The 24,356-nt window shown below is 34.6% G+C and overlaps 5 protein-coding genes across 10 annotated transcripts in view; 2 read left to right on the top strand and 3 right to left on the bottom strand.

The window, feature by feature from the left end:
* Positions 1–1,185, top strand: part of LOC141703121 (uncharacterized) — a 1,460-nt gene extending 275 nt beyond the window's left edge. The window contains exons 2-3 of the mRNA XM_074506717.1: positions 1–1,041; positions 1,153–1,185. The exon at positions 1–1,041 is cut by the window's left edge and continues 123 nt beyond it. Of these exons, the coding sequence (XP_074362818.1) occupies positions 1–1,041; positions 1,153–1,185 (1,074 nt within the window). The remainder of the gene's footprint in view (positions 1,042–1,152) is intronic.
* A 612-nt stretch (positions 1,186–1,797) lies between these two features.
* Positions 1,798–5,277, bottom strand: LOC141703117 (uncharacterized). 2 transcript variants are annotated; one of them, XM_074506713.1, is made up of 5 exons: positions 4,977–5,277; positions 4,447–4,536; positions 3,492–3,535; positions 2,605–2,890; positions 1,798–2,299 (listed from the first exon to the last, which is right to left on the bottom strand). In XM_074506713.1, the coding sequence occupies exons 3-5, from the start codon at positions 3,510–3,512 to the stop codon at positions 1,989–1,991; spliced, it is 618 nt and encodes a 205-aa protein (XP_074362814.1). In that variant the 5' UTR covers positions 3,513–3,535; positions 4,447–4,536; positions 4,977–5,277; the 3' UTR covers positions 1,798–1,988. The 2 variants fall into 2 exon arrangements, with proteins under 2 accessions (XP_074362814.1, XP_074362813.1); XM_074506712.1 differs by lacking the exon at positions 4,447–4,536.
* Positions 5,278–6,163: 886 nt separating this feature from the next.
* LOC141703122 (sugar transporter ERD6-like 5) lies at positions 6,164–11,792 on the bottom strand. Of its 3 annotated transcripts, XM_074506718.1 has the most exons (18): positions 11,548–11,782; positions 10,366–10,428; positions 9,894–9,983; positions 9,746–9,805; positions 9,517–9,582; positions 9,249–9,314; positions 9,096–9,171; positions 8,947–9,011; positions 8,300–8,392; positions 7,796–7,876; positions 7,629–7,713; positions 7,490–7,533; positions 7,350–7,412; positions 7,221–7,280; positions 7,082–7,135; positions 6,883–6,942; positions 6,675–6,789; positions 6,164–6,403 (listed from the first exon to the last, which is right to left on the bottom strand). In XM_074506718.1, exons 1-18 carry the CDS (start codon positions 11,692–11,694, stop codon positions 6,291–6,293), a joined length of 1,401 nt encoding a protein of 466 aa, XP_074362819.1. In that variant the 5' UTR covers positions 11,695–11,782; the 3' UTR covers positions 6,164–6,290. The 3 variants fall into 3 exon arrangements, 1 of the variants encoding a protein (XP_074362819.1); XR_012567371.1 differs by lacking the exon at positions 6,164–6,403 and having other exon boundaries at positions 6,701–6,789; positions 7,082–7,140; positions 7,210–7,280; positions 11,548–11,792; XR_012567372.1 differs by lacking the exon at positions 6,164–6,403 and having other exon boundaries at positions 6,711–6,789; positions 7,210–7,280; positions 11,548–11,789.
* A 1,161-nt stretch (positions 11,793–12,953) lies between these two features.
* Positions 12,954–16,733, top strand: LOC141703118 (pyrophosphate-energized vacuolar membrane proton pump-like). Its single transcript, XM_074506714.1, has 8 exons — positions 12,954–13,270; positions 13,786–14,360; positions 14,434–14,813; positions 14,989–15,075; positions 15,155–15,485; positions 15,620–16,030; positions 16,130–16,189; positions 16,283–16,733. Exons 1-8 carry the CDS (start codon positions 13,039–13,041, stop codon positions 16,487–16,489), a joined length of 2,283 nt encoding a protein of 760 aa, XP_074362815.1. The 5' UTR covers positions 12,954–13,038; the 3' UTR covers positions 16,490–16,733.
* Positions 16,734–17,864: 1,131 nt separating this feature from the next.
* LOC141703127 (arogenate dehydrogenase 2, chloroplastic-like) lies at positions 17,865–20,788 on the bottom strand. 3 transcript variants are annotated; one of them, XM_074506725.1, is made up of 3 exons: positions 20,346–20,787; positions 19,552–20,189; positions 17,865–18,170 (listed from the first exon to the last, which is right to left on the bottom strand). In XM_074506725.1, the coding sequence occupies exons 1-2, from the start codon at positions 20,703–20,705 to the stop codon at positions 19,566–19,568; spliced, it is 984 nt and encodes a 327-aa protein (XP_074362826.1). In that variant the 5' UTR covers positions 20,706–20,787; the 3' UTR covers positions 17,865–18,170; positions 19,552–19,565. The 3 variants fall into 3 exon arrangements, with proteins under 3 accessions (XP_074362826.1, XP_074362827.1, XP_074362825.1); XM_074506726.1 differs by having other exon boundaries at positions 19,552–20,186; XM_074506724.1 differs by having other exon boundaries at positions 19,552–20,788.
* Between the last annotated feature and the right edge of the window lie 3,568 nt (positions 20,789–24,356).

Below are 24,356 nucleotides of genomic sequence, written 5' to 3'. Positions count from 1 at the left end.
TTTCCAGTTGCCTTTGCTGTAGTAGATGTTGAAAATAGTGATAATTGGCGATGGTTTCTAGAGCAGTTAAAATATGCAATTTCATCTGCTCAATCCCTAACATTTGTTTCGGATAGAGAGAAGGACCTCAAGAAATATGTGCTTGACTTTTTCGAGAATGCTCATCATGGTTACTCCATCCCCCATCTTCTGAAAAGCTTTAAAAGGGACTTAAAGGGTCCTTTCTCTGGAGATGGAAAGGCTGCATTGCCTGGCCATCTCTTGGCTGCTGCACATGCCACCAGGCTTTCTGATTTTGAGAAGTGTACCGGACAAATTAAACAGATATGTCCGAAAGCTTATGACTGGGTCATGCAAGTAGAGCCGGAGTTTTGGACAAGTTTGTTTTTCAAGGGTGAGCAATATAACCATATAGCACAAAATATTGCAGAGCCATACATTACATTAATGGAAGAATTGAGGAATTTAACTATAGTACAGAAGATAGAAGCCCTAATACGTATGATGGCTGGGTTGATGGACAATGGTCAAAAGGAATCTTGCAAGTGGTCCACAAAACTCACACCATCATATGAACAAAGGTTACAACGATACAACATAAAAGCACGTGATATGAAAGTCTTGTGCTCATCGGACACCTTATTTGAGGTTCGCGATGACAGCATCCATGTGGTAAATATTAATAGCTTGGACTGCACTTGCCTGGGATGGAAAAAAATGCAACCATGCTGCCATGCTGTCGCTGTCTTCATTTCAACGGGTAGGAATTCATATGATTATTATTCCAAATATTTCACAGTTGATAGCTACCGATCAACATATTCAAAGTCCATAAACTTGGTACCGGGAGTAAAGCATGCGGAAGATGAAGATGGTCCAGGTTCAACCGAGTGTGTGCTTCCCCCGGTGCCCACTAGGACAGCGGCCCAAGAGAAGAGGGAACTGAAAGAAGCAGAGTTAGTTGATAAAAGGACAGTTACCTGTACAAGGTGCAAAGAAGAGGGGCACAATAAAAAGTCATGCAAGGCCACCTTAGAAATTGTAAGTGTTACTGAGAAAGTTTTGTAACTTCATAGATCATATACAAAGTTTAGCTAGTTTCTGATTGTTATGTATTTTAGTAATAATTTTGGGATTGTATTTCCTATTTAGGTCATGTTTCTTCTAGACAATGATACAAATTAGAGAAACTGGTATTGTTTTCGGAAAATATTGAAGTTTCTGTTTTAGACAATGATAAATTTGAGAAACGGGTATTGTACTCGGTGAAATTACTTCCAGCATTAAACCCTAATGGGATACAAGTATAAAACAAAAAAATTATGCCCAGGAGTCGAATCATACTACCTCTGTCCTGTGGGATTGTATATCTTTACTATTTGGATTGTATATCTTTACTATTTGCACGTATTTTGAGACTTTTATAAAGTATTGTTTCATAATATTTTTTTTAATTTTTTTTGAATAAAAGTTTAAACATAAAACTTTTATTCAGAAAAAAAAAATTAAAAAAAATATTGTGGAGTTGTATTTTAAAGAAATATTGAAAAGCAGAATTTAATTGAGGGAAATACGAGGTTTGAATAAAGTATAGTTTCATAATGCTTTTTTTTTAAAAAAATCTGAATAAAAGTTTAAACATAAAACTTTTTTTCAGATTTTTTTTAAAAAAAAAAATATTACGGAAGTATACTTTAAATGAGCATTGAAAAGCGTGCCGAAAAGTAACGTAAACAATCCAGTGGGACTGAGGGAGTAGCATTTACAGCAAATACTGAACAAGACACCCATTATCAATTTATCAAAGGATATGTAAGCAGCCTCACGTTCCATTTATAATCGTTTATAGATTCAAGATTACATATACATGGTTGTGTCATTTAACAGATACCTAGTTTACAACCTAAGTAAGTTATGTCTTGCTACATCAATATCTAAAGTACATAGTATATCTAGAACTAGTTCTCTAGTACATAGTATCTCTACAACTAGTTCTCTGTACATGGTGTATCAATATGTGAAAGGAAGCTTGTACACGCCGGGCAAGGCGGATCTCTTCTATCTTCGTAACTTGTTTTTGTTTCTAAACAGTCAGCGTGATAAACATGGCCACAAACTAGAACTGCCACAACAGAGAGGTCACTAGTCGATATGGTATTTCCAAATATATACGATCTACTTTTCAATTGTTTCTGGCATATTCCACACGTCATTTGTATTACGTCGGCAGAAATTGCTTCCATTACTGTGGTTCCAGATCTAATTCTTTCTGGCCTCCTAGATGCTTTTTCTCTACCCTCTGGGAATGATAAGAAGCGAAATTTCACATTAAAATACGTACAAGGACAATCATCTATATGACTATATCTTACATATATAGAATTATGGTCATTCCACCAGGACAGGAGATACTAGAACTGTAGAGAAAAGAGTTATAAGTTTTGCAACAGAAATAAATTTAGCATCACGAAAAATCATGACCATCTCTCTTAGTAGTTTTGATTTCGCAGATGCTTTACACAATATTCATTTATTCTCAGTATCTTTTAATTTAAGCAAGAGCATTAGATGGATATGTAAGCAAAATACCCTCAAGAAATTTACCTGCATGCCTACTGGATTCTGAATTTCCTTGCCTTGCCAACTTGAAAGACAGTTTATCATTATGTAGAGGAGTAACCTTTCCATGAGAGCTTGATGCATCAGTATAATGAGGAGAGTTTCTTCGTGAGTATTGACGGCCATAGTAATGACGTGGATGTCTTACTACTATTGTACGGTTGTGGTGATGAGCATTTGACTGGCTCGGTAGCTTCACAGGACTATCCATTATGTCCATAATGGATGATAAAGGTTTTATTGAACTGGTGCCAACCGAATGTGATGATTTCTACCACCAAAACAAATAAACTTCACGTGAGAGAGACTTAGACCTTGTTCTTGTTTCACCTTCCAACCAAATGGTGCTATTAAACAACTTTCCCTATACCCTAAGGTACTGGAAAAAAGGCTTAATATGTTTGACATGCTTATGTCTTTGAAAGCCCGTTTTACTATTAAAGAACGGATCACTGAGAGACAATATTTAGGGCAATACTCAACTATAATGTCCAAATTATATAATCTGAAAATATTCGGGTTCACAAGATTCGAATAAGAGACTTCCTAGTCAAAAAGGCCTTCATATAATGTTAAATTACCAACTATTTTAAAACCTTAAACTATTAGGAGATGAGTTTAATGTGTATTATGCTTATGTCTTAATAGATGCAACTAAAGAAGACTACGCACTGCTAATGTGAGAATATTAATGTATTCACTCAACAAGAACATATGAAAGGGAATAGAATTTGACAATATCAATTACGGTCCCTCAGTCCTAAATAATAAAGTGAACTTGGTAATTTCAAGGAAAGAACAGGGAAATTTTAAGGAAACCGGAATAGAAAAATATATTTTTAAATAAAATTGAAACAGGCTCAATGACAAACCTCATTTGAAAATGAATCCATTGGAGAGGAATACGGTAAAAACTCTGCAATACACAAAGTCATAAAGAGCAATGAGTTATGAAGTTTCCAACTTTGAATAAATAAAATCCTCGGTCACATTAAAGAAAATAAGAGTTGTAAGACAAAAAAAAGCTCTAAGCATTTATCATTTATCCAAATAGAAAGTCATATTCTTTAGAGCGCACAGAACTCCTGGTAAAGTCCTGCTAAATCGTCAAAGGAATTAGTAAGAAACCGCTAATTTTTAAATTTTACGAGAATTGAGTGGATCCGAAAAACAGACATTTCCTATTCCGGGGTACTTTCAAAGTTTGTGAATTCCTTGAATAATAGAAGTTTCAAATCTTCAAAAGATTCCTCATATGTACGCAGTAGTAATAACAATTTTAGGCAGTTGTCTACCCAAGATTCTTATTTCTGCCCAATGTTCAGGACCATGTCAAGGAACAAACTCATGTTTTAGTCGGCAATAAATTTTAGCTTTTCCCCTATTAAGATATAATAAAAATTAATAAAATACACAGTATATGTTCTTTAAAAAGGTGTCTCTTTTCAGTTGGATTTATACCACTTGTGAATCATATTAGATGCAAATTAAGTTATTCTGTGTGAAACAGTAAAACCCATTGTTTTGCGGATCTAAAAGTGCCTACAAAATATTACTATAATAGGATTTCAGGTACACCTAACTTGAATTGTTTTGGGAAACCTAAAAGGTACTAGCTTTTGCAGTTTAAAACTATGTAGATATTTAATATTTTTCCTACAAATTGCAACCTGAACAAAGAAAAAAATAAATTTCCTATTCCGGTGTACTTTTTAAGTTTATGTAAGCAGTGCAATAATGGATATTTCAAGGCTACAAAATATTTCTTAAATAGTCATGGCATATGTAAACAATACACTCGTAACGAGATTCTAGTTAGTTGTCTACCTAAGTTATCCTTAATCCTGCCCAATGTTCATAACCATGTCAAGGAACACACCCAAGCTGCAATCCACGATAATCTCAACCTTTCTCCCTCTGAAAATATAACAAAAACTAATAACTACTCCCTATATCTTCTTCAACATGGTATCCCATCTAGTTTACCACAAATTTGACGCAAATCAACTTTTTCCCAAATTCCCATAAAACCCACATTCGAATACCAACAAGATATAAACTTTTAGTTATCTAAATCACCTAAATGCCCACAAAACATCAAATTATATCATTTCAAGAACAAACCATCTTTAATTTTACATGAAACCATAAGAATACTATTTCTTGAAAGTCGAAAAGTATCTAAACAATTACACCCTCAAACCACAACCTAAAAAGTAATACATTGATCACCCAGAAGTTAATTTATGATATATTACAAGAATTAAACATGATCAGTACCAAAATCAGAAAAAATAAAAAACCCAAAATTAATATAAAATTAAAAAATAAAAATAAAAATAAAAAAGTAAACATACCCGAAGGAGAAGGAGGAGAAAGGGTCTTGTTGTGGTCAGTTAATTTCTTTCTCTTTCCCATTTTTATCAAATGATTTATATATATTGAGGGGAGAGATTGATTATAGATACAGATGGATTGTGTGTATAATAAAGTTTAAGAAAAATATTAAAAAAAGAATCTGGGGGGTTATAAATGGAGAGGAGATGATTTGTGTGGCAATGCGGACATGAAGCAGGCAAGATCGGAGGTGTACGATGATGATGATGATGATGATGATGATGATCAAGAACTCAACTTGATAATGTAATAATATCTCACTTTTACACTACACTTTCTATTTTGGCATGATTCTAAAAATAGGCTGATTTTCTAATAAATTACTCAAAAACAGGTTAAAAATATTTGTTTGATTTAATTAATTTTTGATAAATTATCCGATTTTTTAAAAATCACCTGATAAATCGTAAATTGGTATCTCAATTGCATACTTCCAATTTTCGAAATCTGTAATCATGTAATTTTCCCTTAATTGTTTCCTTTTTTTGGAATTAGATTACACGCACACCACTCAAACCAAACTCTTGACCTCTCACACCAACACTTTATTTATTAATTGTTCCTTCCGGTTAATATTATATTTTAAAATATTGTCCTATTAATTAATATATAAGTTCAAATTTCAAAATTTAAATGCTAAAAATAAGTACTGTACCGATCAAAAATTTTAGTATTTCGGTTTTTAATAATGTAGTATCGATAAATTTTTCGATTAAAAACTTAATGATATGATCTTGTTCGTATTTATTCAGGAAGCTTGCTTATAGTGTTATTATTCATCTTCGTTCGGAAAGTTAATTCGTGACACTTGTGCGATAATAAACTTAAATGAAAATAATCATATCAACCTAGTGATCATCTTCTAAAAAATATATGTAAATTTTAATATTACATAACAAGTTGCAATTAATAAAGCTTTACAATTATCTTAAATAAAGGGTAGAGCAACGGTAATACCATCTTAAGAGCTAAAAATTGGCTAAGCAAAAAAAAACATGAACTATTCAATAAGCAAACTTACTTAGTGTTTCTTGTAACCGGTGTTCTAAAAATCAGTACTACTCAGTAGTCAGTACTCAGTTCGACAAGTTAAAAATATGGAGTAATGAGTACTCGGAACATTCACGTACTCGGTTAAAAACTCGGATGAAATAAAATACTAATTTTTAATTTTAATATTTATTTAACTTAAAACATTTTGTAAATAAGTAATATACAATATAATTAATTATGTTTTCGAGTATCTCGAAAGATTACTCAATATAACTCTCAGATCAGTTCAAGGATGCTTGTATTTCTTCCAGTGTCCGGCCCCTGGTCTCCGGAACCAACTTTGCCACGAAAACAATTGTCAATCCGCAAACAACAGAAAACATGAAAAAAGTCCCTGAACAAAACATAACAACAGGAACACAATCAAGATATCGAAAGTTTACTTTGTGAAGTGCACGTGGGAGGATCTAGTAAGGGCCACGAGGGACTCGTGTCCTCCCTAAAATATACGAAAGTGCCCCCCGAAAATTGAAAAATATAAAGGTGTATTCACAAAATAGGGTCGGTGTAAACCAGGAGTTTAAATCCTGGATCCGCCCCTCCCCTGCAAGTGCATGTGTGTGCCAATGATGTGTTACTGCAGTCTAAGAAGGGATGGTGATTACCTTCTGAGCTCCATTTCATTAGAAAATTAAAAGCATATGAAATCACCCAGGTTCCGAACCAGTTGACTACCGTCACAAGACTACCAGCTGGACCCTTAATGTTCATCGGAAATATCTGAATCAAAATAAATGAAATGTTACATAGTTTTTTCGCTAATAAACGATCAACCTTAAGATACGGAATAATTTAGGCACTGTGAAGGACTACCTCTGACATTATAACCCATGGAATTCCTCCCATGCCTATTGAGAATGATCCCTTAAATATCTGGTCAAATAAAGTAATAGGTCATTAGCATGAAATTTGTCTCTGTAGTAATGTGTTACACAGTTCTAAGCTTTAAATCGAAGTTTAAAATCGATAATACAATGTAGATGAGAAGTAACGATACAGGTTCATGCATTACCAGTACACCAAAAAGCGCTAATACTGGGCTTATCTCCTTCCACAGTTGAAGGTCCTGCTCTTACAAGAGTAAGTTTTTAAGAAGACAATTTTGATCAAAAAGGAAACAGCATTAGAAAGCGGACTTACTGTAAAAGCACCTGCAGTAAAAATGATAATCCTACGAAGAAGCAGCCCAAGCATGTTCCTGCTGCTGAAATCTGCAATGCTAGTGTATTCAATAAGAGAACAAACTTAAACTTACAATAAACTTACAATTTTTTTTGTACCATTAGTAGTGGCCGTCGACCCAATTTATCCATCAAAAGTACGCCTAACAATGTCATAGGAACCTGCAAAAGATCATCTTCAATGTTTTCAAAAATTTAAGAAGCATGATACGGAGAAAGTAAAGATGGTTTCCACAAACCTGAACAAACACTATGCCTATGGTGCCAAATCTACTTGAAAAACCTGTCATTGACCAATAAGAGTAGGCAAATTTTTACGTAATTGTTACATGTGTAATTTCGCGATTTTAATAAGAGCCAGCCAACAAATTAGCTGACCAGCTGATATGAAAATAGCGCTTGCATAATACGTAATCCCATTCACCCCTCCTAATTGCTGCAATACCATTAGACCAACTCCGACCTGTGATAAAATTTAGATTAAAAAACAAAAATACCCCTCGATAAACCATGATAACTTAAATAAAAAGAGCAAGAAGGCTCACAATCAGCGAGTGAGAATATTTCCTCTGAAACAAGTCAAAAAAGCTAGTATCTGAAAGCTCTTGAAGGGTTTCTATGTAATCCTGAAATAAACAAGCATGAATACTAGATATATAGATGTGCCTGCCATTGTTTTCATCTTTATAAAGAATAATACGAAGCAAAGCAGTGATTGCACTGCAAATATTAGATTAAAATTTGGCGTCGCATAAATATGTTGTACACTCTACACTTGGACATGTATATGGATATGGACACTCGACAATTCATTTGGGCCCAAAACATGCAAAAACAAATGAAACAGTAGATTGAAGAAAGCTCTCGAACATTCACCAGACTGCCTCTCTATTCCCATGTGAAAATTTCCCAAAAAAAACTATCACAGGTTTTTATATTGCCAAGCCTGACCCTTGGAAATCTGGATATATGTATCCATGACAACAACTTTAGCTGAGTCTAAAATAAAATAAGTAGTGCACTAAACAAAAATAGAGTAGAGAACTTGCTCTTATTTCAGCAGATTCTGCCGATATGTCTGCATTCTTTCCCCTTAAGCGCTGTAAAGCAGACTCGCTGTCTTTCTCTCTACCAATCTTTGCCTACACAAATATGGATATTAATAAGCAAGTCAAAAAGTTTATAGCCTAGAATAAAGATGATCTTGAAGGACTGTGTAGACGAGCAATGTCTTCAAATTAACAGTCCATACCCAAGAACATAATTGTAAGGCCTCTCAATACACATAAGGTCAATTATAAAAAATTATGACCTTCCTCTAACTAGCCCTAGGCTAGAAGCAGATAAACTCTGAAGAGATATACCATGTATTCTGACAATCTTTTATTCAATGTCTTATTATTTTCATAAATCAGCAAACTAGGTTCTGTTTGATTATCAAAGTATCAGCAGACATAAAATTGATGGAACGGAGTAAGTATCATTCCTAACCCTTAATACACAATGAGGGAATATAAAATAGCTCTGCAGCAGGGACCGCAGAGCAGTAGTATTTTAGTTCTACAGACACCAATCCAAAAATGTAATATTTTTCCTTGTTCTGCTGACTGCCATAAACATGGCATTGATCAAGTGCTATCACTGCAAAATCACATCGACTCCTTCTGTGGAACATGGCAATGATTAACCAACTCACCAGCCATCTAGGAGACTCGGGAATGAAGGGCAGCCCCAGAAGATGTAGTACACATGGAACAATTCCTGTAGATATAAGTATGGTTCTTTTTATAATTGAGTTTCCTTCAATGCTGTAACATAATAAATTACAGTGTGCAAGAAAGTTACCAAGTATAGTCAGGATACGCCAAGAGATGAAATTTCCAACTATAAACATTACTGATATGCCACAACATATCATAAACTGCAGCATTTGTAGGACGTAATCAAGTTATCTGTCGATCTACATTTATATATGCAAGTCAGACAGTTTTCAGATACCTGATTAACCGTTGTAAATGCTCCTCGAAGATTCTTAGGTGTTATTTCTGCTACGTATACAGGTACCTTATGAAAGAATGATCCGTGAAGCATGTTATAAATGATCTTACATTTCACATGGACTGCCGTTGAACAACAGATTTACACCCTCCAAAAGTATTGTATTTTTGCCACGTACTTATGTATGAAGAAAATGAAGGAACTAATTGCAATACTATGCCCTGTGCTGAGACACGTCTGCTTATGTTTAAGATATTATTAAATTTACCACGTATGAAAGAAGCCCAACGCCATAGCCCATTAATAGTCTTCCACAGTCAAGCCACCAAGGACCCTGTAAATAACCACAGAAGAATCATACTATGAATGATGTATCCAAACAACTTCAGTCATTAGACATCACACTTTGAGAATTAAGTAGTTGCTTGCAAGACAGCGTTCCAGTTACCGATTCTCATTGCAAGGCATAGAATCAGGCAGTGTAGGGTTTAACAAACCTTTGAGAAAAATATTCCTGCCCAACCTAGTAAGCAAAACATCTCTGAAAATCCCATAGCCTACAAGTTTGAGATAAAAAAAAATATGTTCAAAAAATTAACAGTAAATGATGCACTGTCGGGAGTTGGAAGTTTGTGTCAAACTTACACCTCTCCGACCAAATAGATCTGCTAGCTTCCCACTCATAATAGCTCCTAACATTGCTCCAATTGTCATTATCGAACCAAAAAGTGAATACTGTAAAGTTAAAACCAAGATGTGAATACTGCAAGGATGATATCTACAAGAGAATACTGTAAAGAAGAAATTAGGAGAAGAATAGCAATTGACAAACTAATATCCATCAAAGAATCAAATTTAGGAATGTAATTTTATGAACATATTTGTTAACTTTCTACAATATTTTCAAAGAAAAAAATTGTGTATATTACGAGTCAAATATGCTTTTTCAGCCAAGGAAGGTGCAGCCAACACTAATTAACAAATTTACTCTAATCAACCATTATAACATCAGCGCTCTAATTCAATTCAAATAAGTTTATAAACAATAAATTAGCATGTACTGAAATATTTTAGCAAATATTTGTGACATGATATGTGGCAAGTGTAAACTGGATACCTCTGCTAGAGAGAGACCAAGGTCATCCATGATCCCGGTCTGTGCAGGTGATGAAAAGCCGATCTGCACATCATTTGAATTTTAAAAATTACGGTTGCACACTTCAAATTAAAATTATACAGTAACTAATACTGGAAATCCAACAGGATGCATACTATCCTTAAACATAAACTAAATAATTACGAATTCCGTAAAGAAGAAAAATCCAGGCCAATAAACAAATTTTGTACTATTATCACTCAAAACCACGGAAGTTACTCGAGGATCCAATTCAGCATTACCCAAACCCAGGATCCCCGGTATTGCAGGAACTTATACTCTACTCCTTCCGTCCCTTTTTAGTTGTCACATTTGACTTTGACTCAATCAAATTGACAAAAGTTCGACCGAGGTTTATTAATAATTTATAATTGAACAAAATAAAAAAATTATCACAGGAATGTAGATTTAATCTACTTTAATATATAATTTTTAGTCTTTTAAATAATATAAGAGTAATGTTTAATTTTTGGTCAAAAATTGGTCAGTTTGACTTCTATAAAAGGAATTGTAACAACTTAAAAGAGACGGAGGGAGTATTAAATTAACAAACCTTATAATAATTATGAACTCAAGTCTACTGGTATCACTTGAACTGATATCATGTTAATTATTAAGTAACCTACTCTTTTGAGCGTGATTTGGACAAACATATTTAACTAGATGCCTATTGCGAAGTAAGGGTTTATCACTTGTCACCCCAGGATCCCGACTCTTTTAAAGTTTGCTGGGAACAAACATATTAAACTAGCTGCCAGTTGTAAAGTAAGGCTTTATCACTTGTCGTCCCAGGATCCCAACTCTTTTAAAGTTTGCTGGGTACAAACATATTTAACTAGCTGCCAATTGTAAAGTAAGGGTTTATCACTTGTCGTCCCAGGATCCCGACTTCTTTAAAGTTTGCTGGGAACAAACATATTTAACTAGCTATCTCTTGTAACATATTTAGCAACCAACCAGGATACTCTTAGAGATGCTCCTTTCCTAAATAACTGGCTCTTCTAAGGTGTCTAATTCAGTTCATACCATTTAGAACTAGCTCTATATTACATCTCTAGCATGTAAAAAAAAGATGAACTAGCTCTATATTACATCTCTAGCATATAAAAAAAAGATTGAAGGGAAGGGAAGCAAAGTACTTACAGCTGATCCAAAAACAAAAGAGCCAAAAACAGCCACCAAGGTGCTAAACACAAGAACCAGTGTGACAAAGTTGTCATCAGATAAAACAGTAGGAAGAAGAGGATCACCAGAGCTCTGTTCTTCATAATCTTTACTTTGTCTTGCCATGGTACAAGTCAAATAAAGTGACAAAATTTAAGTTTTTTTGAGGTTGAGATAAGGCCAGAGTGTCTACTTTTAAACAAGAAAAAAGACCAAGTATAGCAAATGAGGAGAATATGTCATAAATTCTTTCACTTCCCAAGATTTGGCTCAACATCAGTGACAATTGTGATCAGAAATTTGTGATTATTTTCTACTAAAACATAAAAAACAACATTTTATAAGAAAATATGGAGGAAATATTTTGTTTTTTCAAAAAAGTGCCTTAAAATTTTATCAAACAATTATATATTTATTTTTCAGCAAAAAAAGACCCTAAGTTTTACATTTATAATGAATAATTTATACAAGTTTCAAGCTTTTGCAAACAAAATTTATGAATTTTATTTTAAGTCAAATAGAGTGTTGAACCTAATTTTTGTGAGTTTTATACTTCATGTCATATTATGTGTCGTCTTTTAACAATTATGTGATCAAGTTTATTAAATTTTGACTGATAATCGAGACAAATTTGTGTGCTATTTTTATAAAATGAAAAGTACATTTTAAATAGGATATGTATATTTTCTAATAATATAAGTTTTGAATTTATTTAATTATATACTAAGTATAATTTGCTATCAAAATTTTAACAATTTGACCAAAGACTATTCAAAATAGGACAGATAGGGATGGAGGGAGCAATTATTAGAATAATTTTATGGATAAGTACTAAAAGTTGATGCTTATTTAAATTAAATAAATAAATATTGATATGAAGTGAATACTCTTTAATTATTTTTTTTAAAAAAATACTTATCCTAAAAAGTATGGACACTCAAATAATTTGACATTTTGTTAGGGGCATCTCAATTATTCATGTGTGAGTTAGCCAAATTAGCTAGAATTTAAACCAAAATTTAATGATGTTTATTACTACTCCTTCCTTCACACTCGGTTGTTTATATTGGAGAACCGGGAATCGGTACATATTTTAAGACTTCCAGGAATCAGCACACATTTTAAGGTTTCCGTAAAATGTGGTTTCTTAAATTATTTTAAATATTTTTTTAAAAAATAAAAATATAATATTTAAACTTTTATAGGAAAAAAAATTTTAAAAAAAAATTATAAAAAATATATTTTAGAGTATATACGTTGTAAAACACTAGGAAAAAGTATGATCGATGTTGTAAAAGAAGCTGACATGTACGGATAAATATTAACTACCAAAACTATAATCCCGCAAATCTCTGTAACTACTTTCCTCTTCTAATGTAGTAAGATCTACTTAACTACATTTCCTGTTTTATTTCATAAACATATCTAAATTAGTATCTCAGGTGGTTTAACAGGCCTGTTTAAGTTACAATGGCAAGACAAATACTGTCTGAGATGGGAACAGAGATCATGATTCCAGTATGTGCAGTTATTGGAATTGCATTCTCTCTGCTTCAGTGGATTCTCGTCTCTTTCGTCAAGCTTTCGCCTGATAAATCATCGAAAGGGTCTTCGAAAGAGCCCTTGATTGAGGAGGAGGAAGGTGGTACTGATCATAGCGTCATCATGAAATGTGCAGATATTCAGAATGCTATTTCTCAAGGTGCATTGTTATTTTTCATACTTGTTTTTTATGATTTGTTTGTATTGTAGGATAATATATTTATTATTGACGGCCTGCACTGGGTTGGGGCCACCTATGTGTATAATATTGTTGAAGAGTGTAAGATCCCGTAGGTCTTCCTACTACAAGGTTTTAGACCGATTGGTTACTTAACATGGTAGGAAAAGTATCATACGATTGAGGATGAGTTTGAAGAGTATAAGATCCGGGTGAATTTGAAGAGTATAAGATCATGTTGAGACATTTCTCTATCACCTTAAGATTTTAGATGGACCGGTTATTTAACAAATATATTTATTTCTTCGTTAAAATCTAATCTGCATTGCAATATCACTTTGCATGATGAAGTTTGTACATCTTATAATGATATGTGAGTTCGTATATTTAGCAAATCATTGATGTTTTTAAGATTTTGTAGGATACGATGATTTCTAGTTGAACATGACTCATTATAAATAATCAATTTATTCTGTTTTTATGTGGATGATCCTTAGGAGCAACTTCTTTTCTTTACACGGAGTATCAGTATGTTGGTGTTTTTATGGTTGCTTTCGCGATTTTGATATTTCTTTTCCTTGGATCTGTGGAGGGGTTTAGCACAAAGAGCCAGCCTTGTTCATATGACACCAGCAGAATGTGCAAACCAGCTCTCGCAACTGCTGTATTTAGTACCATATCCTTCTTGCTTGGTGCTGTCACATCTGTTGTCTCTGGCTTTCTTGGAATGAGAATTGCTACCTATGCAAATGCTAGAACCACATTAGAGGCAAGAAAGGGTGTTGGGAAGGCCTTTGTCGTTGCATTTAGGTCTGGCGCAGTCATGGGTTTCCTCCTTGCTGCAAATGGGCTTCTGGTATTGTATGCTGCCATCAATCTGTTTAAGGTGTACTATGGTGATGACTGGCAAGGCCTCTTCGAGTCAATAACTGGTTACGGCCTTGGTGGATCTTCCATGGCTCTTTTTGGAAGAGTTGGTGGAGGCATTTATACTAAAGCTGCTGATGTTGGTGCTGATCTTGTGGGTAAGGTGGAGAGGAACATTCCAGAGGACGATCCTAGAAATCCTGCGGTAGGACTTTGTATTACAACATCTAAATTTTAATCTATCGAGTAGTTATTAAACTAACGGTTTATTTGATCAGGTGATTGCTGATAATGTCGGGGACAATGTTGGGGATATAGCTGGTATGGGATCTGATCTCTTTGGCTCTTACGCAGAGTCATCGTGTGCAGCCCTTGTTGTTGCCTCAATCTCCTCTTTTGGGATGTCACATGACTTCACCGCAATGTGTTATCCTCTCCTCATCAGTTCTATGGGCATTCTCGTCTGTCTGATCACTACACTATTTGCAACTGATTTTTTTGAAATTAGAAATGTCAAAGAAATTGAGCCAGCACTAAAGAATCAACTCATTATCTCCACCGTGCTGATGACTTTTGGTATAGCGATTATTAGTTGGATTGCGCTTCCTACTACATTCACCATCTTCAGTTTTGGACAGCAGAAGGAGGTTCAGAACTGGCAAGTGTTTACTGCTTATATTAATAGAATCGTATCATGTCGAATGCAGATGATTACACATTACAATCATGAAAGACAAATTATTTTTCTTTGAATATACTTAGAATCACATATAATCAACATTGTTTATCACAGAGGTGACAATAAATCTTTGATCTACACTTTGTGTTTTCAGGCAACTATTCCTTTGTGTCTGTGTTGGTCTGTTGGCTGGACTTCTTATCGGATTTGTGACGGAGTACTATACCAGCAACGCTTACATGTACCTAGCTTTTCCTGCACTTTTTTCTACTGGAAAATTCTTGATCTTTGCTGCTTTTAACCTCTTCAATAACTTTCAGCCCTGTGCAAGACGTAGCTGATGCCTGCCGTACAGGAGCAGCAACCAATGTTATATTCGGCCTTGCTTTGGGATATAAATCCGCCATTGTTCCTATTTTTGCAATTGCATTTAGCATTTTTGTCAGTTTCAACTTTGCTGCTATGTATGGTATAGCAGTAGCTGCCCTTGGGATGTTGAGCACTATTGCTACTGGGCTGGCCATTGATGCATATGGTCCTATTAGTGATAACGCTGGAGGCATAGCTGAAATGGCCGGAATGAGTCACAGAATAAGAGAGAGAACCGATGCCCTTGATGCTGCAGGAAACACCACTGCAGCTATCGGAAAGGTATATATAATGTATCCATTCTTTCTGGTTGAGCTGCACAATTAAACTTTCTATATCAGTCAAGGATTTTGCATTTAAATGTTATTCACTATTTTTTTCTGGTCAATTAAAAAAATCAAGTTTTTCTCACTCAGGGTTTTGCAATTGGATCAGCAGCCCTTGTGTCCCTGGCTCTGTTCGGTGCATTTGTCAGCAGAGCGGAGATTGAGGTTGTCGATGTGTTGACACCCAAAGTTTTCATTGGTCTGCTGGTTGGTGCAATGCTTCCTTACTGGTTCTCAGCCATGACAATGAAGAGTGTGGGAAGTGCAGCTCTTAAGATGGTTGAAGAAGTGCGCAGGCAATTTAACACGATACCTGGTCTAATGGAAGGCACTACGAAGCCTGATTATGCTAACTGTGTCAAGATCTCCACAGATGCCTCCATCAAAGAGATGATCCCCCCTGGAGCTCTTGTCATGCTAACGCCCCTCATTGTTGGAATTTTCTTTGGCGTGGAAACTCTTTCTGGTGTCCTTGCTGGAGCACTTGTTTCTGGGGTACAGGTAAATCCCTGCCACAAATGAACTTTCACTCAAATGACATCAAAGCTTGCCTTTTGCATTTAAGCTGTAAATCCATTTCTCTATGTTGTGTTGCTGCAGATTGCCATTTCAGCTTCTAACACCGGTGGTGCATGGGATAATGCTAAGAAGTACATCGAGGTAAAAGAAATAATTAAGAAAAACGACTAGCTTTGCTTCTAAAGCTCTTCTGTCTGATTACAGCAGGACTAATGCTGTATATCTAAAATGCAGGCCGGTGTTTCTGAGCATGCCAGGAGCCTTGGTCCTAAAGGTTCCGATGCCCACAAGGCAGCTGTGATTGGTGACACTGTTGGGGATCCTCTCAAGGACACGTCTGGACCATCACTTAACATCCTCATTAAGCTAATGGCAGTTGAATCACTGGTGTTTGCTCCATTTTTCGCTAGACATGGTGGATTGTTATTCAAGATCTTCTAGAATCTGAGAAATTGCAGGCAGGGGACTTCCTCACTTTTTAATGCTGTCTTGGTTCTCTTACCTAAAGCTAAATTGTTTGCTTTCTTTCACCTTCACCCTGTCCTCATGGTTAACACACTGTCACCATTATATGTAATTTCTAGCAATTAAATTTCTATGGCTTGTACATTTTTAATTTTAGTCTGTCCTGAGGGATCTCTCCCACAGACCTGGCAAAGATAATGATTACAACATTCAATCTTAATGACAACTTGCTGCACAGTCTTATATATTCCTATCTATGCTTCTCAATTAGGCATGCAAACTGAAGTTGTTTGTTGAATAGTATAAGATCTTGTTGAGCATGGGCTGGTTACTTAACATGTTATAGGGGCTCGGTTTAAGGTAGTTGCAACCTTCCTCCGACACCGTAAGATTTTAGCTGAACCGGTTATTTAACATGATATCGGGGGCGGTTTAAGGAGGTTGCGAACTTCCTCCGACACTGTAAGGTTTTAGCTGGACCGGTTACTTAACGTTAATAAATTTGAGTCTTCCCAATTTTGTTCAAGTTTCTACTAGCTTGCTTCTGAAGAGCAAGTGCATAGCCAGACAATTTGAAAATGCTAAGTCAAGCATGATGATCATCTAGACCCATGAACCTAGACCCGTCAAAATGGGTCTGGATCCGAAGAACCGAACCGAAATTCATGAAACCGAGATCCAAAATTGGTTGGATAAACCTACCAACCAGCAAATGTTCAATTATAGGACTTGAGTCAAACAAAGCATCTCGCCTGCAGTTTTATACAAATCAAGGTGGTTGCTGAGAAGAGCTTTACAACCAGAGAATGGACAGCTTGCAATAATAATTAGTAGTATAAAACTTGCTACAGATGCCAATTTGTCATTTTTAAAGCTCAATACACTTTTAGACTTGAGAGTTGAGTCAAACAACTGCGATTTTATAATGTTCAATGTGGTTGGTGAAATAGAGGTTTACACTTCACATCCAGATTCCAGAGGGTGGACATTGGACAACTTGCAATAATATTTTTTTTTTTTGCTAAATGCAATAATAAATTTAACTTGCAATGTACTCAGATTTATCATTTTACGGTTCCCTTGTTTGCCGCAAAATAACTTTTATTCCGGGATAATATTATCTCAGAAAACATTTTTAAGAAAGAAATCTTATGTAATTCAAGAAATTTATGTATGAAAAGCTGGAAACAATTTTCCAGCAAACAAACACCGCCATAAAGAAGTTTTACATGATTTTGCGCCTGCGTGCAAAATGCTAAATAAAGATATGAAGACGCGAGTTCACGGGATGCAAAGATCTGTTGAACCTCGCATGGCGTAAGATAAGTAAAATACTTGGAAATAACTGGAGTAATATTTAGAGTCCAAAACTATAATATAACCAAAAGAGACTTAATTCATTTCAATCAAGAAATCCAGTAGCTTGGCAGCCAAAAGTTCCCCGACAGCAGATGTATTTTTGCTTCTCAGAAGAACTACTAAAACCCTGGACTACGAGAAAGTACAACAGATGTGCTAAAAAGATACAATTGAATAGTTACTTTACCTCCTGACTGCGGCAGTGTACAACAGATGAGGTAACAAAATATAATTACACAGCTAGTACACCGACAGGCTTTCACTTGAAGTAGTAGCAGAATCTCTTCACCACTATTCCCTGCATCACAAACCGAGGAATAGGTAATTAAACACAAGATACCTTCAAAGGGTAATCAAAACATTACTTGATACATGCCCGTAATAGTACAATACAAATGATCCAAAGGGTAATGTTTGAAGTTATCTTTGTTATTATTAAGGGATAATGTAGTGAGGAATAAATATGTAAGGGTAGTATAGGCTTTTGCTACAAATTAATTTGTATTTAAAATTTCGGCCTCTGCTGTAAACATGGCTTGCAATACCCTATAATAAAGCTTAACTGCTTCCAATTTACGTTGCTCTGCCCATATGGTATCCATAAGATTTGTACTCTGCAAGCTTCCAGTACCACTACGGTCACCTGGACCGCTGCTTGGAAATATAGCTTCAGGATTACATGTGCTGAAACTACTATCAATGTATTCTTTGGCAATATCATGAAGTTAGCATCTGTTTGAATTAACGGTATGATCGATACGCTACAGCTGTTATAAAAGAGAATGTGTACTGTCTCTTTCAGAAGATTCTTTTGCAGCAGATTGCCATTTTTTTAGCCGCAATATAGATCAGATCATCCTAAGTTGTCTATATGGAGTTGCAAAGATTTCCCAACTGAATTTAACTTTCAAAGAAATCATTTTCAACTATAGAATGCAGCCGCAATGTACACCTCAGGTTTTCCGAAGTGCATTTGTCGATTGGTCAAAAGCTCGTCGAAATGGGAAAACTGGGAAGGATCATGTTGATATTATAACATTTTATAATAAAATATTCATCCCTGCGGTTAAGCCTCTGCTAATGGAGCTTGCGCCTATTGGAACTGTTTAAAAGACCACGTTTTCCTGAACTTGTTTCATCTCTATTGAGTGAAATGCATGTAAAGTATACCTATAATATATGTTGAAAGTAAACTGATTCAGAAAGGTGACCATTCAAGTACTTGAATTTTTTCCTGAGGATTGGCTTTCTTATCTATTCATAGCATCTTCAAACCGATGCAGGACAACTAAACAAAACAATAAGACATTAATGTTAAGACATTAATGTTTAACAATCTTGGTGATTGAACTGCATAATAATCACTACCCCTGAAGAATTCGAACCGTGGAATTAAAAATATTGATTGGAACCAACATACGGGATGAAACTGAATTTCAAACAATCAATATGAAGAATGATAATCATCGAACAGGAAAATTGTTCTTTTTCTTTTAGCATGGAAGAGAAGAAAATCGTTGGGAGGAGTAATTGATCTTAATTAGTTATTTTGTTATGCCTAGATCTAACAGTAGAGTACTACCTAGTGAATACCATATAGCGATTCCAATCGAGGCAAAAACAATAAACGAAAGAAATGAAGATTTACATGGTAAAAAAATTGAAACCATACAACTTACCTCAATTAAAAAATTTAGCTTGTTTCTTTATTTGCATTTTCTGAACGAGAAGACAATAACCTCCCATTTTGAGGCAACTCGGGCAGAAATATTCTGTCAACAGGCCTCTCCACTCCCTCCTCCGCCTTCCCAAACAACTGTTTCCTCAACACGTCATGTAAATGCCCAAACAACTCCGTCTTCAACGACTCAAACGCCAAATCCAACCTCTCCAACTGCTCCATCGCATTCTTATTATACATAAACAACCCGTAATACAAATCAAAACTATCACTAGCCGTATTCTCCACCAAATTCAACAACGTCTCGTACCCTTTAGTATTAATCGGAGTACTATCCAAACTCAACTTCTCCAAAACCCTCCCCATTGTATGAGTTATAAACTGCGATCCCGCAGCATGTCTATCATGCTCAGCACAACTCATTCCCACCATCCTACACCCCTCATTCTTGAAAATATCAAGAAACCTCTCACACCGCAACTCCCTACTCTCCCCATTCCCAATCCTGACCTTATCATACACAAATGACAGCCCTTTCCAACTCTCTTTCCCGCTCTCGGGCCCGAACATCGGGTGAGTACACAATATATCAAACTCTTGAGGCAAAGTTTGCAAAAACAAACTTTTCGGAAACTCCTTAACAGAAAGCACATCAACAAAAAGGGTATTTCTTTTTAATCTTTGTAAAGGCAATGACTTTAACACAAATTCAGTAGAAATAATTGAAGTGCATAACAAAATAACATCAGGGTGTTCTTCACAAAGATCATCAGCATCTTTAAAAAAAGATACCTTAAGTTCTGCAGCTTTTTCAGAGTAATCTGAGCGAGAGTGAGCAAGAACAGTGTGACCCTGATTCACGATTGTTTTTGCTAAGAATTGGCCGAAATTACCAAACCCCACGATGGCGATTTTGAGTTTAGTGGACTTGGTGAAGCGGTGGGAGAGATGTGACTCGTAGTCGAAAGGCTGGGCGGCGTCAATGGCGCGGATTGAGAGACGGAGAGAGGGAAGTTTGTGGGAGAGATTTGGGAGAGATGGACGTTTATGGGAGAGATTTGGGAGAGATGGACGAGAGAGATGAGAGGGAGAGAGAGAGTGGCATTGTTTGGAGTTGACGCCGGTGAAAGGTTGTGGCCGGAGAGAAATCATGGCGGCCAAAGAGAGTCGACAAATTTATGTTTTTGGTTTGGTTTAAAAGCTTACATTTCTTTTCGTATTTATCATTGATTTAGCATAGGTTGTCTTTTGACTTGGGACAAACATATTGACAAACATTAAAAGATAAAGAAAGGAAGGTAATTTTTTTGTGGGGCCTTATATACTCAGTACCATTGTTATAGAAATCGGTTAATTTTTCAAAATCGCTCATAATTTCCTTAAAAATCGGTAAAAAAAATTCTTCTGATTTAACCGAATTTCGATAAATCGCCGATAAATTATCAAAATTTTTAAAAATATTGTAAATCGGTACATCAACCAAATAGTTCTGATTTTCGAAATTTGTAATCATGACTCATACAGATATATACATTAATAGAGTAAAGTTCTATGGAGTCCATCTTTTAATTGGAGTCCTCGGAGTCCATCTATGTTCTGCAAATAAAATATCTTCTAAAATATGTTATCTTTCAAAACATGTTTCACAAATATCATTACTTAAATAAAATCATGCAAATCTCGTATATTTACAAGTACAATATGTATGTTCTGCAACATGAACATTTATGTTCTGCAAACTAAGCATGTTTTGTAGAATAATATATTTTGCAACGTTCTACTTGTAAAATCTATGCAAACTGCAACATTTTCAATAAAATTGTGATATTTGTAGAATATCATTAGAAAAATAATACATTTTGCAACAATTTAAGCTATATTTTACTTGCAGAACATATATGGACTCCAAGAACTCCAATGAAATAGGGGACTTCATCGAATCTAACCCTACATTAATATATTATTAACTTATAACCCCGACAATTAAATTACAAATTATGTCCTATTGGTATGTTGCCTACCATAATTGCTACTCCATCCGTCCCTCCCAAATGTTTACATTTGAGTTGAGCACGGAGTTTAAAAAAAATGATAAAGTAATGGATGAAAGTTAAAAAAGTGAGTAAAGTACCGGGACCGAATAATATTATATATATAAAGCGGGTATAATGCAGAGAAGTAGGGGATGTAGTTATTTTAAAAATAATAAAAACTTTACTATTTTTGGAAAATTTTAAAATGTAAACAATTGGATGAGATATCCCAAAAAGGAAAGCGTAAAGAAATGAGAGAGACGGAGGGAGTATTTAAAACTTTTTAAACTAGTTAAATTATAAATTATGGTCCTAAACACGGGTTAAAGATGGATCTAAGTATTCAAATCAAATTAGTTATGTGCGTTGTAAAAAATTAATGAAGGATTAATCGATAAAAACGGGGATCTTTAAAACGGTGTTTATACTAAAAAAAATAGAGCAGATGGACCGAGTAAAACACAAATGCTATACCACTCAAGTAGAGCTGGTTGGTGATGTTTTGACTTTCTTTTTGATACGTTTTCCTCGAGCGCTACTTCTTTAATATTTTATTTTTTTTAATTGATTTTTTAAATTTAATGTTATTTTATTTCTCAATGTCATTGAATTGAGAGGTGCATCCTCTTATGTATCTAATCTTGGTGATTAAGATCAAGAGTGGGTTGGTTTAAGGGGCTTTGTCAATTTTGTTGTGCGGTATTGGTATGTTGCCTACCATAATTACTATTTAAAATTTTTAAACTAGTTAAATTATAAATTATGGTTTTAAACACATGTTAAAGATGTATCAAGTATTCAATAGTTAATATTAAATTTACAAAAAATTGGATAAGTACATAAACTAAAATAGTCGAGGAGATTGATTTTCAACTTTCGTAATCTTACAAATGTATTTTCTCGTGTTAATACCAAATTTTGATTATCACCTTATCTAATTTCATTTGATAAATAATATTTATTATCACACACTTTCATTACGTTTAATTCTTCATAAATATGGCGAAGACAAAAAGGTTTACCAGCCTCTCTCCTCTCCTTTTCTAGAATTTGTCCATTTCAAGTAAATCGAGGGTGCTCCACTAGTTTTTTCCGGTGGAAAGCCAACTCGTTCATTCTATTTTGTTCTCGTTAATTTTTTTTAATAAAATTCAATTTTTTGGGTGTTTGTGTGTCTCTTCTCTTGAAATGTGTGTTTTGTCTCTATTTTTTAGTGTTTTGTTATGTTTTTATTTAGTTATGGTTGTGTTTATTTGGTGTTGCATCTGTTAATAACAAATTTATTGATATTTTTAGTGATCTGAAAAGACTTCATCGAATATGGGGCGGTGGTGATTATTGCAAGATCTCACTCACTTTTCACAAAAATTGTTCATCCTTCGTAGGTTTACACTTTCGGCATTTTTACAGCTAGTATCCGACATGTAGATAGTTGTGGTGCATTCGGCATGTCTATAGCTGTTATTCGGCATGTCTATAGCTGTTATTCGGCATATTGATATTTGTGGTGTCGCTTCTCAAATCTCAGTTTAAACGATTGGTGTTTCTGAATAGTGGGGTAACAATAGTTTTTATGTGATGTGATCAATTGTAATGTCTCTCTTTTAAGAGATGTTTGTGCAATTTGGATCGGTTGGGATGTCTTTAATTTTGTTTATAGCTTCAATAATTTTTAAATTCTACAGTCATGTTTGTTTCATGGTATTTAGTAGGTGATAGGATTGTAATCCTTTAAATTTTTCAATTTCATGTTTGTTTTGTAAAAAAATAATGAAGAGTTATCCAAGAATTTTAATCCTTTAAATTATCTTATCTCACGTTTGTTTTGTTGGAGTAGATGATATGACTATAATCACCTCTAATACTTGGTGGAAAGAGGTATTGTTTTATCCTCTTATACAAGTCATTTTTTATAGAATTATAATCCTCTCATGTAATTCCACGTGAAACAAATATAGAATTTAAAATTTTAAAGGACTATATTTCAATCCAAAGTACAGTTCCTCGAAATAAACATACGATAAAATTTTAAAGAATTATATTTCAATTCTATACTTAATCCTGTTAAACAAATATACGATAGAATTATTTAATGCATATGACTAATTTTGATGGGATTAATTATCTTCGGATTATCATCCCATAGTTATAATCACATGAAACAAACATGGTCTATGTGTTAAACGATCAGCAAACAAATCATCTAATTATTTTTAGTATCTTATTTATATTACCACCTGATTGTATCAGCAGTTGTGGTTTTGTACCGACTGTATTATATTCAAATTAATGAAATAAATTATTTGTCAAAAAAAATTCTTCATAAATATTAAGATTTTAATTTCCGTCAATGTTATATCAGCCAGTGCTATATTTTTTCGGTTGGTGATAACTGATGCTTTAATATTATTAAACCAAGATGGCATCATACATTATGTTTATATAATGTGATCAAGAAATTATTAAAATCGTGTATGGTACATTTCATAACACCAACTACAATTTCTCAAATTAAGAATCTATGAAAATCGTGCTGGGTTAAAGTGTCTGTACTTGGGCCTGGTCCCTGGATCCAATTGAGCATATGGTCCAATAACATACATAAATGGGCTTAAGAAAGTCTACATCAACATTCCACATTTCCCCCATGCAAAATATATTGCATCAATACTTGAGTGGTTAAGAGGACGGTTACTCAAGTGGTTAAGAGTTTATCCAATATTGTTTCAGATCCTCACTCACCTCGAGACTCATTCGTCGCTGCTGATTT

The sequence above is a fragment of the Apium graveolens genome, unplaced genomic scaffold (assembly GCF_009905375.1).
Source record: "Apium graveolens cultivar Ventura unplaced genomic scaffold, ASM990537v1 ctg6252, whole genome shotgun sequence".
NCBI lineage: Eukaryota > Viridiplantae > Streptophyta > Magnoliopsida > Apiales > Apiaceae > Apium > Apium graveolens.
This window is presented reverse-complemented; position numbering and strand designations above follow the sequence as displayed.

What these genes read in the sequence shown, in the direction of transcription:
- LOC141703117 (XM_074506712.1), bottom strand. Translation starts at nt 5,037, where the DNA reads ATGGGAAAGAGAAAGAAATTAACTGACCACAACAAGACCCTTTCTCCT. An exon ending in TTCTCCTCCTTCTCCTTCGG is followed by an intron (nt 3,536 to 4,976) that starts GTATGTTTACTT and finishes TGTGTATTGCAG; the next exon opens with AGTTTTTACCGTATTCCTCT. An exon ending in AGAATCCAGTAGGCATGCAG is followed by an intron (nt 2,300 to 2,604) that starts GTAAATTTCTTG and finishes TATCATTCCCAG; the next exon opens with AGGGTAGAGAAAAAGCATCT.
- LOC141703122 (XM_074506718.1), bottom strand. Translation starts at nt 11,694, where the DNA reads ATGGCAAGACAAAGTAAAGATTATGAAGAACAGAGCTCTGGTGATCCT. An exon ending in AATATTCTCACTCGCTGATT is followed by an intron (nt 7,714 to 7,795) that starts GTGAGCCTTCTT and finishes ATTTTATCACAG; the next exon opens with GTCGGAGTTGGTCTAATGGT. An exon ending in TAGGCATAGTGTTTGTTCAG is followed by an intron (nt 7,413 to 7,489) that starts GTTTGTGGAAAC and finishes GATCTTTTGCAG; the next exon opens with GTTCCTATGACATTGTTAGG.
- LOC141703118 (XM_074506714.1), top strand. Translation starts at nt 13,039, where the DNA reads ATGGCAAGACAAATACTGTCTGAGATGGGAACAGAGATCATGATTCCA. An exon ending in CAGAAGGAGGTTCAGAACTG is followed by an intron (nt 14,814 to 14,988) that starts GCAAGTGTTTAC and finishes TTGTGTTTTCAG; the next exon opens with GCAACTATTCCTTTGTGTCT. An exon ending in CACTTGTTTCTGGGGTACAG is followed by an intron (nt 16,031 to 16,129) that starts GTAAATCCCTGC and finishes GTGTTGCTGCAG; the next exon opens with ATTGCCATTTCAGCTTCTAA.
- LOC141703127 (XM_074506724.1), bottom strand. Translation starts at nt 20,705, where the DNA reads ATGATTTCTCTCCGGCCACAACCTTTCACCGGCGTCAACTCCAAACAA.